The 12732-nt window shown below is 47.1% G+C and overlaps 1 protein-coding gene across 1 annotated transcript in view; it reads right to left on the reverse strand.

Moving 5' to 3' along the window:
* PCIF1 (PDX1 C-terminal inhibiting factor 1) overlaps window positions 1-12732 on the reverse strand; it is a 70378-nt gene that overhangs the window by 40075 nt on the left and 17571 nt on the right. Inside the window, exon 5 of the mRNA XM_029611729.1 lies at window positions 5451-5584. Coding sequence (XP_029467589.1) covers window positions 5451-5584 — 134 coding nt within the window. The remainder of the gene's footprint in view (window positions 1-5450; window positions 5585-12732) is intronic.

Below are 12732 nucleotides of genomic sequence, written 5' to 3' on the forward strand. Positions count from 1 at the left end.
CAGTGCGCTCCGTTGGAGCGCACTGTACTGTATCGGCCTGACTGTAAATAACCCAGTGTGCCACCTGGTTTGGCACACTGGGTTATTTACAGTCAGTATTGACCTGTACCCAAGCCAAGATGACAGCAACAAACATACATTTTTAAGCAAACTCCCTCCTCTCCAATGAGCAGGAAGAAGGTGAGGTTGCCCAAAAAGATAATGGAAAACTTGTTTCCCAAATTTAACATAAATGATCAGCATTGAAAACTTCCAACAACTCCACACTATATACAAAGCAACAGTACGAGTGGCAGACTCTACCACCCAGTAAAGCAGGTAAGAACCAATTTTCTTTTCCTTGTATGTACCTACATCAGTCCAGACTCCTGGGATGTACCTAAGCTCCCCTTATCTTGGGTGGGACCTGGAGAGTTCCGCTCTTAGAACACGCTCTCCAAAGCACGTGGAAGCTGGAGCCCCAACATCCAAGCGATAATGCCTAGCAAAAGTGTGCAACGACTTCCTAGTAGCTGCCCAGCAAATTTCATGTGGAAACACCTATTGTGACAGCCAAGAAAGTTGCTTGAGAACGTGTCGAGGGCTCCCCTAAAACCCTCCGGCAGCAGGCGCCTTTTAGAAATGTAAGTCAACTTGATTGCTTCCTTCAGCCACCACACAACTGTAGACTTAGACGCCTTACTTCCCTTCTTTGGACCACTCCACAGTACAAAGAGGTGATCCAATCTACAGAAATCATAAGTGACCTTTAGAGACCTCATTATTGCATGCCTTTCCATCTAAGAGTCTAAGCTCTTCTGTGTGAGGCGTAGAGAAATCCAAATCCGGAAAAGCTGGAAGCTCCACTGTATAACTAAGATGGATCGCCAAAACTACCTCAGGCAGAAAAGAAGGCACCATGCTTAATCCGACATCTGCGGAAGGGATCTCGACATGACAGCACCTGGAGCTCTGAAATTCACCTGGCTAAACAAATAGCCACCAAGAAAACCACTTTAAGAGTCAAGTCTTTTTTTTTTTTAATTCTTTATTTTCTAATTTTTTGAACATATACCCAAAGAATAACTCTTGTACAGAAAAAACTGATGTTTACAATCATACACCAAAATATAAGAAAAACACGAGACAACTATCCATCATTAATAGTTATACAAACATCATTGAATAAAAGAATATTGGGGAGGCGGAACTATAAGCGCAATATTTGAGGAAAATATAATCATTAAAGTAAATCATGTACACCAAGTGAAGTCATTACCTAGATTCATTAAATAGCCGAGGCTTGAGGGGATGCCTTTTGGGAACGGGCAAGAGTCAAGTCTTTAACCATAGCTCTCTTTAGTGGTTCAAACTGAGCCTCACACTATCCTCTAAGGACTAGATTCAGATTCCAAGATGGACAAATGTTCCGCACCTGAAGATGCAAGTTCTTAGCTCCCCGAAGGAACCATATAACATCTGGATATGTGGCAGAAGGTACCCTTGCACCTTACCCTGGAGGCAACCCAATTTCGCTACCTGGATTCTCTGAGAGTTAAAGGCCAGTCCCTTGACCAGAACCTTTCTGTAGAAAAGACAAAACATGTGACATCATAGCCTGAACAGGCTGAGTCTGCACTCCGTGAACAGCAGACCAGGATTCGAAGATCCCCCAAATTCACACATATGTCAAGGATGTAGAAGGTTGCCAAGCCTGCAATAAGGTGGAACTAATCACTTCAGTATATTCTCTTCAACTCAATCGTCTCCTCTCAGAAGCAAAGCTGCAAGACAGAAGTGAGCCACTGAAAATATTGGGCACTGGTGAAAACGTCAACAAATGTCCGAACATCAGGGGCCCGTCTATAGCCATGTTGATCAGATCTGGGAAGCATGGTCGATGTGACCACTCTGGAGCTACAGGATTGCATTGCCCGGATGTTTCTCTATCCGCAATAATCCCAGAGGCCATGGAGGGAAGACAAAGAAGAATCCCTTGAGTCCACAGCAACACCAGAGCTCCGATTCCTTCCGTACCATGTTCTGTTCAGCGGCTGTTGAACCGTGACGCCTTGGTGTTCTCTTTGGTCGGGATACCCCCATCTTCCATGAGATGCATTGCTGCCTCCGACAGCTCCCATTCCCCAGGGTCTAACTTTCTCTGTCTGAGAAAATCCGCCTGAATGTTGTTGACTCTAGTGATAAGAGACGCTCTAATCAACTCCCAGGCTTCTTGAGCCACTGCCCGATTCTTGGTTGCACCTTGACAGTTGAGGTAGGCCATCATTGCTCGAGATTGGTGCAAGTAAGCCACCTCGAAAGACTGTCCCTGGCTTCCCCCCCCTAACGGAAGATGAAACTCTTCTATTAATGGATTCCAGCGGGAGAGAAAAGCCCCCTGCAGAGGCTGCATATGCGCGAATGCACAATGCATTAATTCCAATGTCGATGCCATAGAACCCGGGACCTGTAAATAATCCCAGACCCTGAGCACCGAAAGCTCTGGCAAAAGCCTAATCTGACTCTGCAATTTCAGAAATCTCTCTCCGTGAGAAATACTCTCTCCACCAGCATGTCGGACTGAACTCCCAGATATTCTCGAGTCTGAAAGAGGACTAAATGGCTCATTGCTAGATTCACCAACCATCCTAGAAACTTCAAGCGCATCAGTATCTTTTGTTCTGATTGTCAACAGAGGTCCTTTGATTTTGCACGAATGAGCCGGTTGTCCAGAAATGGATGCACCAACACACTCTCCTTTTGCAATGCGGCCACCTGCACCACCATCACCTTGGTGAAGGTACATGCAGCTGTTGCCAGCCAAAGGGACGGGCTCGAAACCGAAAATGTTCCCTTAGGACCATGAACCTCGGGAATCTCTGGTGCTTTGGCCTGATGTCTATGTGCAGATACGCCTCTGTCAAGGTGAGAGATGCCAAGTACTCTCCCTTGCATAACGCTGCTATGACAGACCTCAGAGTTTCCATGCGAAAACAGGGAACCTTGAGAGCCACATTTACCTTCTTTAAATCCAATATCTCTTGAATTGGATACAGGGGGGAAAAAAGCAAGACATTTAACTTAAAATTAACCTCCAGCCACACTAAGCGTGTTCAGCGTCTGAGCCAACAAACTCAGCAAGATATCTCTGACCGTAGCCTCGCCTCCTACTCTACTCTCCTCCAGAGACACCATAGGCCAAGGGGATTCCCCACATGGGCAAAAGCTGAGGTAGTCAAATCGCTTTGAGCATCTAAATAGCGTTGACACAAATGGAGAGAAAGTGAGAATCAAATTGCTATCAGATGACAAGTCTCACAGATAGCAAGGTGCTTGGACCTGTTCATCCCCAGTGCCTAGCTCTCCTGAACTTCGGCTCTAGGCGGCCTCCTGTGCACACACCAATACTAACCAGGCATACGTGCAAACCCCTTCAGGACGCATGCAAATATGCGCTCAAGACTAGATTGTAGTCGTACACACACAAATACATGCGCAAATACACGCTCATTTAGACCATGGCCGTATGTGCACAAGTACCTGCGCAAATACACGCTCAAGTTTAGGTTGCAGTCTTACGCGCACAAGTACCTATGCAAATACACACTTAAGTGCGCAAATATGCACACAAGTCTAGGTCACAGACATATGTGCTCAAATCTAGGCCACGGCCTTAAGCGCACAAGTCCCTTCGCATGCAACTGCCATGCAGCAAAAATGCACATACACACTTACGAATGCGGGAAAAAAACCCATCACCGAGGCCTTCCACACAGCTAAAGAAAGCTTGCTTGCACCTTCAGCACATTTAGGCCCAGATCCGTTCAACATCCAGCACTGAAAATCATCAAAGGCCTGAACAGCTTCTCAACAGGTCAGGCCTCTTGACCTGCTGAGAATCCATGGAGATAGGGGCTGAGAGCCAGCATCCTCCACTGCTTGTTCTGCTGAATAAGTTTTGCGCATAAACAAATTAAAACCAGCAAAAGACCTCTACCAGAACCAGACTCCTCCTTGATGCAAGTACCTCTGCACTTCCATGGGACAGGGAACCGCTGGCAATAGTTGAGGAGGGGATTACCTTGCCTCTTCCACTGATGCTGCTAGGGAATCGAAAATGGTTGCACTAGACCCAGTCACCAGTGAGGCTCATTCTATTGGTGCAGCCATGCTCAATGCAGACCCCCTAATGCCATGCTACTTTTGCTGCACGCACATGCTGTTCCTCCACACACCTGCTGCACCAGCACCTCAACAGCAAGCAGGGGAACAGTACCTCAGCGCCAGGGAGCAAACACCTGGTCTCCTCCGCAGGCAGAGAAGTTGCTGAAAAACCCCATCGCTGAGCTCCCCAAGCTGCTAAAGTAGCTTCCCTCCCAGAACTCTGATATTGCACAGATTCCTCTATTTCCTTGCTTTCTTTTCTTTTTTTTTTACTCTCCGAGATCAAATAAAGATACATAGAAATCATTACATTCCTTTGATGCAGAGGTTCCAGTTTCAGGAGTGCAAGCCACATGGCAGATCCGAAAAGAGCCAGCCCACTGGCTATACCCATCTCCTTTCACCAAACTTTAGCAACCCAACCCAGGAAAAACTGTATAAAAAGGGATATATTTCCCTGCTCCACTGGCTTGTAGTGCAGAACTGCCAGCAGATTTCACCACTGTCTTGTGGGGGATGAGGGATCTGAACCACCAGATGTCCACCCCAAGGACCTCCAGATCAGGCTCTCAGAAGGGTCACCAACCCCCTGCTCATCCACCTCAAACCAGGGGGGATGGCTCCACCAGGACCTCACAACCCCCTGGGAGGATCTATAAATGTTCTTGTCTTTTAATGTTTTTTTCCTCTCTCTCTAGACTGCAAGTTTTATACCACCTACCATCTGCTTCAGACAGAGAAATACTGAGGGACTCCAGGTGGCACACTGGGTTATATACAGCGTCAGAGAAAGTTTTAATGTCTCCATCTGTTGGCAGGGAGGCAAAACACAAGAGTCTGGATTGATCTGGGTATGTACAGGGAAGTAGTGTTCACACTGTACAATAGTTATATCGAGTGCTTGCATTCAGAGCTCGTGACTGCAGGGTTTTAGAAGGAGCCTTAGTGAATGGCCCGTCTGAGAACTGTCACTCCAATAACTGAACTAAAGAAAGTGGTGAGGGAGATATAATGGGAAAAAACTCCCCAGGTAGTTAGAAATGAAAGTTCATGGTGCCAGATCCCAGGCCTAATTCTTATTGAACTGGAAGACAACTGGAGCAGGAGGAAACTGCCATGTGTGTATGTATAAATAAATACATATCTGGTCCACCCTCCTGAATAGATATTTACTACAACATTCTTTCTCACCTTAAACTGGATGAAGCAACCCCTTTCTGTAAATAAAGGTGGTATTGCATTTGCTGCAGCAAATTATTTCCCTGTCTGAGAGGAGTTGAAATACATACAGAGATGGAAAAACTCACTCAGTGGGACGTAGAAGGGCTGCCTGTTGCTTATCTTCGGGTGACAATCCCCAGTTCTTAAATATAGGAGTCACTGGGATGCTTGGAGAACTAGGAACAGCCTGGGCAGATGGAGTCCCTGGGACAATATCCACCTAATAAAAAAACAGTCAAAATAAAAGCGGGAAAGCAAGACGAAACAATCCCCAGACTGAAGAAAGCACTATCTACAGACCGAGTGGGTGCACCATAGAAACCTTCCTTCCCATTAAGCTACATGCACAAAGAGGATCATAAGTTGTGTTGATTACCAGCTAGTGAGGTCTCAAACCACCATCCTATCTCAAACTTATTTACTTTAGAGAAAGTGGTCAAAAGATGGATATTGTGCCAGTTGGAAGACTTTATTGATGAACACCAAATTTTAGATCCTAACCAATTTGGCTTTCAAAAACACCATGAGACAGAGGTTTTTTCAGTGTCATTTTTAGACTCCTTGTGTTGTGTTTTGGTTAAGGGTAAGGCCACCTTGTTAGTTCAATTAGACATCACTGCAACTTTTGATACCATTAATTATAAAACTCTGATTGCCAGGCTTCAGTCTTTTCGTATAGCAGACAATATCCTAGGTTGGTTTGTTTCCATTTTTTGTCCAAGAGGGCATAAATTAGAAATGCAGAAAGTTGATCAGCTTGGAAAATATTGATTTAAAGAGTCCTACAATGATTTGCACTGTCTACTTTATTGTTAATCTGTATCCACAATCTTTGGGTACAGTTTTGACGTCCCAAGGGATGTGCTATCATATTTATGTGGAGAATGTCCAGTTCTGTGAGCCTCGTAACCCAGATGGAAATTACCCAATGGAGTTACTTAACGGATGTTTTAAGGCAGTAGATGGTTGGATAACTTCAAATTGTTTTTAAACCTACAGAACACAAAATATAGCCAGTTATGTGCCAAGCAAGGAGGAAAAGAGTACAAACAAGTAGGCCTAGCTGACAAATCCCCCCTCCCTCACCCAAGTGTGCCAAATATAGAGCCTGCTGGCTCAATCCCTCTTCTCACTACCCAAAGTTTGAAAAAAAAAATGTACACAAAGAAAGTGGTGGATTGCTACCCTCCACCCCCCCCCCCCCCAACCTGGCCCACTCCTCTTCAAGGCATACCAACCATAACCCTTCCGTCCCACCTGACCAGGGGCGGATTGGCCTATCGGGGGGGGGGGGGGTGGAAATCGGGCATCGCCCAGTGGGCAGATCGTGCTAGTCACGTGGTCTGCCGAGCGAGGCCGTGACAGAGCCGCGCTCGGCAGACCATGTGGTATCTCCCGGGCCGGCCTGGATGGCGAATCTGCCGCTGCACCTGACACCCTCAAAGAGCCTCTAGACAGTCAAGAACACACTACACTTGTGCCGCAATCCTGGCAGTTTCTAGTGTTGCAAGTGTACCATGATCCCTGTTCTGCAGAGGCTTTTCAAGAGTGCCAGGTGGGATGGGAGGGGGAGGAGGGAAAAAGGAGCAGGCCGGACTTAAGTCTATTTGCTAAACCGAGGTGGGGGGAGAGACAGACATCTACTGTTCTATGTACATTTCTTCAAACTTTGGGGGGGCCTGGGGGGATCAGGCCCCTACATGTCACACACGCAGGTGGGGTGAGGGATCAGGTTACTAGGCCCACTTGTTTGCACTCTGTTTTTCTCCTTGCTCAGCATTTTCTGGCTGTATTTTTTGGAATATAGCCAGTTAACCTTAATGTTATCTGTGTACATGTAGTTGGATTAATCTGAAGCCTAACCAGTGATATTCAAATGTAGTCAGCTAGCTTTCAAAGTTATCCAGGTAGACTTTCAAGGATAACTTTACTCGAGGATATTTAGCGGGAGGTTTATTCTGCTGAACTGGACAAGTTATCCGTTATATATTCTTTTAAAATATTGGCCTCAAAATTATCTTTATGGTCTCAAATAAAAAGAGCAGCTGAGACTGACATTGAGATTTTTTATTTCAAAGGATGACTTTAAAGAGGTGGTGCAGGTATTGGTTTTAAGCCACTTAAATTACTCTAATTCTTTGTATACAAGATTGCCAAAAAAAAAAGCAGTTACACGTGCTGTAACTTGTTCAGAATGCAGTGGTAAGGTGAAATTACTATTTACCTGATAATTTCCTTTCCTCTAGACCAGTCAGGCCAGTCCATTACACATGGGTTATGCACGCCCACCAGTAGATGGAGGCAGAGAACAACAGGCTTGCTGATGTCACTCCTTGTATGCATCCGTGCTGACACCAGCCTACCAGCATTATCTACTCCTGGGGGAATCCTGCGCAAAAAAATGTAAAATACTGCACACAAAAACTTAAAATTCTGCAAACTTTATATTGGTCAAAATAACACAATTTACATAACAGTCTTTAAGTAATTACATTTTAAATTATTACCGAAAAAAGTTATTACTTAAAGATGCAGAATTTTAAATATTTTGAGCAGAATTTCCCTAGAAATTCACTGTAAGAGTGTCCCTTCCACTCGTTCTCCCTACTCCCCTGGCCACTTTGCCCTCTCAGGCCCTAACTCCTCCACCTGCAGTATCTCTCCCCTCCACCTCTAGGCTCAACCCCTTCCACTCTATCGCCAATCCCCTACTCCACAAGGGGAACTGGAACAAAGGCCTGGAGATTGAGAAGCTGCCGTAGCGTCTCCCATACTGCCTCGCGCTTGGCCCGCGAAGCAACACGAGACTCCACAAAGGCCTCCCACACCAGTCGCGAAAACTCGAGAGCATAACCATCCTGGACCACTTCTAAGACCCACGGGTCCGAGGTAACCTTTTCCCACTCCACGTAGAAGCTCAACAATCTGCCTCCGACAGCTTCTATGACGGAATGGGTGCCCCTGGCTTCATTGGGAGGGTTTTCCACGTCCAGCACCCTGGCCCATGGACTCTCTGCCTGAGTGCTGTCCTCCACGAAAGTACTGCTAATGCCCCGAGCCCGGCCTGGGCCCCGAAGGAGCTGAAGATCTACCAGGGCAAAATCTGCAAGAATACCAAAAACGAGCTCGAGGGGGAAAAACCTTCCCAGAAGGTTTCCTATCCTCCGGAAATCGGTTGCCTTTGGACTCCCCCAGCAGTTACCAACTGATCCAGATCCTCCCCGAAGGGAAGCTTGCCCTTAAAGGGGAGGTTACAGAGTTGAGACTTGGAAGACAAATCTGCTGACCAATTACACAACCAAAGGAGTCTACGAGCCGTAACAGCGGATACCATATTACGCAACGAGGTCTGAACCAAGTCATACAACGTGTCTGCGACATAGGCAACTCCTGCCTCCAATTGTGCAGCTTGCAAGGGCCCCTCGCCGTCAGCACTTGGAGCTGCGGACGCCTCCTGGACTCAGCAAAGACAGGCTCTCTGCATGAGGCTGATGCAAATTGCTGCCCTGAGAATCAGCGCCGAGACTTTGAAGACTCGCTTAATGTGTATCTCCAGCTTGCGGTCCTGTATGTCCTTCAGCGCAGCAGCCCTGGCCACAGGAATGGTGGTCTTCTTTTTCACGGCAGACACCACCGCGTCCACCTTCGGCAACTTTAGAAGATCCAAAACATCCTGCGACAGGGGGTAAGGTTTCGCCATGGCTCTACCGACTTTCAAACCAGCATCTGGCGAGTCTCACTCCCGGGTCACCAGCTTGCGGACCTTCTTAGGCAATGGGAAGGAAGTCGTCGGCCCCCGAATCCCATCCAGGACCGGGTTAACACCTTTGCTGTCTGACTTTTCCTGTGAAACCTTGATCCCCAGTACCTCCAAGATCTGGGGAATGAGAGGCTGAAGCTCCTGTCGCTTAAATAAGCGCACCACGCTGGGATCATCACCCTCTGAGGGTAGGAGGTCTTCCTGGTCCAGGTTGTCCTGGTTCCCATCCCCTATATCATGGGTGAGTCCCAGATCCTGATCCACCCCAGGGCCCGAGGGATCCCCGAGCGGGACCGACAACCTATCATCAACCTGGGCCCCCCTGTCGAGTCCCTGAAGGTTGATGGAAGTCCGGGGATCCCGTGGATACCCACTTCGGTGGAGCTCCGCCAAAGCGTCCGGCTGTGTTGCTCTCTTCAGGATCACCTGTTTCCTAGCCAGGAAGGCCTGCTGCAGTAGCAGCACAAACTCAGGACAGAACTCCCCCGAATTGGTACCCCCCTCCGCAGGAGGGTCCGGTAGCCCAGGGTCATCCCCAAATGTGGAAATCTGGTCCACCGGGGAAAGAATGGGAGGGGCATCCTCCTCCTGCGACACCCGCCATGAGCCACCCTCCCCCGCCGAGGAGGACTGCGGCCCAGAGGAATGGAGCCTTGTCTGCCTGATGTCCCCCCCCCCCGAGGAAGTTCCCTCCTGCCCTGTGGAACAGGAAGAACAAAGGGAACTAGTGTCTAGGGTCTGCCCTGGCGTGCCACATGTGCGGCAGGTCCCCATCTTGGGTTGGGGTGCCATAACTAGGACCGAGCAGCCACACGGACGTCAGAAAAAAAAGAAAAAATCAAGCCGGGAAACCTTCGCACGGTTGCAGGGGCTAAAAATAGCAAACTCCCTGCAATGTTTATGTTTATTGTGAACCGTTTTGATTAATTCTTTGAATTGTAAAGGCAGTATATAAACATTTTAAATAAATAAGCGTGAAAACTGTTCTGAGGAGAGCTGCTGGCGCGAAAAAATGCGGCCTAGCATGCACGCGAAGACCTTCCCCCTCCAGGACTTAGGAGTCTTTCTGGAAAATATCAAGGTCATCCAATTGAAAGAGTTCTGGAAACGCCAATTGCTCCATCTTGCATTCTTAGGGATCTGCCTTCACACAATGTACCTCTCTGGGAATAGGAGAGCTGAACAAAACAAACATTAAAAAAAAACCAAAAACCTGCCAGCCCTTACTCACTGCTTGACCCCTGACTATATAGGTGGGGATAGCCCACTTGGCCTGTGGTGCAAAAGTTACATGAGTGGAACTGGGAGGCCTCAGTAAAGAAAAAAAACCAAAAACTCTGCAAAGTTTTTTTTTTCCTTTTTGTTACTGCAACTGTGGGTTCTTATCTGTGCTTCCCGTTTAGGCAAGAGGTCCCACTTCTACCACCAAGGAGGTAATTTGAGCAGTAGCAGCTTGGGGACAACCAGAGGAAAAACAGAGGTAGGCTCTGGCTGTTCCTTAAGTGCAGTTTATTTACAGTGAAAAGACAAAAGTATAGTGAACAGCAAAACAAAACAACTTAGGCAGCTCACCTTGGCTTCAGGTATCTCACAATTAATAAAGGAAAGTGCAAAGCAAAATAATCACTTGAAGGCAGCTCACCTTGACTTCAGACAAGTTCCCAACTTAAAGCTAACAAGTTTTAACAATGTCAGTCTCAATCTCAAACATAGCAGGTCTTCTCACACTGTGGGACACTCTCTTCCTCAGGGCCTGTCTAAGCCTTCTAGGCCCTGAAGACTTATACTCTGGTGAAGGGCTCCTCCCTTCACCCAGAATTCCCTGCAGGTCTCAATCTTAAGGAGGACTGGGGAGACAGCTATGCCTGGTCCTTTAAGGTAGTCTGAGGGAGTTTTCTGTACATTCTCTCACACCAAGGAAGTAGAAAACTTCCTGGTCTTTGAGAGCCTAGAGACTATGGCCAGTGAATAACCCATTTTCAATATATACACCCTTTTAAGGGACAAACCATAACACAGAATCGAGCCAGATCTTCGTGAAACACTGGACCCTGGCAGAGTAAGCTCCCAAGAGGCAGGTAGTGAAAAGGACTATCACACAACAGGTGCAATATATCTGCATACCATGGTCACTGGAACCAATCTGGAGCCACCAGGAGGTCTAGGCCCAGATGTCTGGCAATTTTTTGAACCACCCTGCCTATTATGGTCTAAGGTGGAAACATATATAAGGGTTCTGCTCTCGGCCATTCCTGTATTAGACATCGATCCCGAAGGACTTCAGATCTCTCCTGTGACTTAAGAACTAGTGAACGTTCGCATTCTCACCGATGCCATCAATACAATGAATGGCCAACCTCAAACTGTTGACAATGAGGCCAAAAGCCCTGTTGGAGAGACGCCACCTCTCACAGATCCAGTATGTGATGACTGAGATAATCGGCTTGCATGTTGTCTTCTCCTACTATTTGAGATGCTTACCAGGCCAGAAGATGGTTTTCCGCCTAAGGAAGAAGCATGTCCATCTCCAAGGAGACCTGCTGGCTTCGGGTTCCACCTTGATGGTTTATGTACATTAATGTTGTGGCATTGTCAGACATTACTTTTACTGCTTTTCTGAGTAAATGGGGAGCAAATTCGAGAAGTGCAAGGTAAATTACATGAGCCTCCAGATGGTTGATGGGCCACTTCACCTCCACACTGGACCACTGACCTTACACTATTTTCCAAAAGAGATGTATCAAATCCATCCCCCTGACCAAATGCTCGCAATCCAGCCAACACTGAAGGCTCTGTATGACTTACATTGGAAGAGATAACCTCACTGAGTAATCTTTATGCTGGGAATCCCACAAAGTCAACAAGATTCTCTGTAAAAGGCACATGTGTGCCCTCGCCCAGGGAACCAAGTCCAATGCTGCCACCATGGAATCCAAGGCCTGAAGGTAAAGCCAAAGCGACGGAGCTTGAACTGTATACAACCTTCTAACCTGATCTTGCATCTTACGAATCCACTGTTCCTGAAGATATACCCATCCGAATGTATCGAATTGAGTACCCAGGTACACTAGGTGCTGAGATGGTTGCAGATTGCTCTTGGCCAGGTTGACAATCCAACCCAGCTCCTGCAATAACTGTATCACTCTCCAGGAAGCATCCTGGCTCAACTTGAAAGATTTTGTGTGGTTCAACCAATTATTCAGGTAGGGTGGACCAGGATTCCTTCTTTTTGAAAGGCTACTGCCACCACTACCATTACCTTGGAGAAAATCCATGGAGCTGTTGCCTGAAACTAAAAATGGCAACCCAACACTGCTAAACAAAGATATCCTTGGTGCTCTTCTTGGATTGGAATATGTAGATACACGTCCATCAAATTTAAAGAGGTGAGGAACTCCCCTTTCTGCACTGCCATAATCACAGACTGCCAGGTTTCCATTCCATTGTTTACCCGCTTCAGAACAGGAACAGAACAGGGCAAAAGAAGCCTTTCTTTTTTGGAAGCACAAAGTAAATGGAGGAGCGCCCTAGGTCCTTCTGCATTTCCAGCACTGGAACCACTGCCTTTAACACAATTAGCCTGTTAGGCTCGCTGCCCGCAGGAAGAT

The sequence above is a fragment of the Rhinatrema bivittatum genome, chromosome 8, assembly GCF_901001135.1.
Source record: "Rhinatrema bivittatum chromosome 8, aRhiBiv1.1, whole genome shotgun sequence".
In the NCBI taxonomy this organism is placed as follows: Eukaryota; Metazoa; Chordata; class Amphibia; order Gymnophiona; family Rhinatrematidae; genus Rhinatrema; species Rhinatrema bivittatum.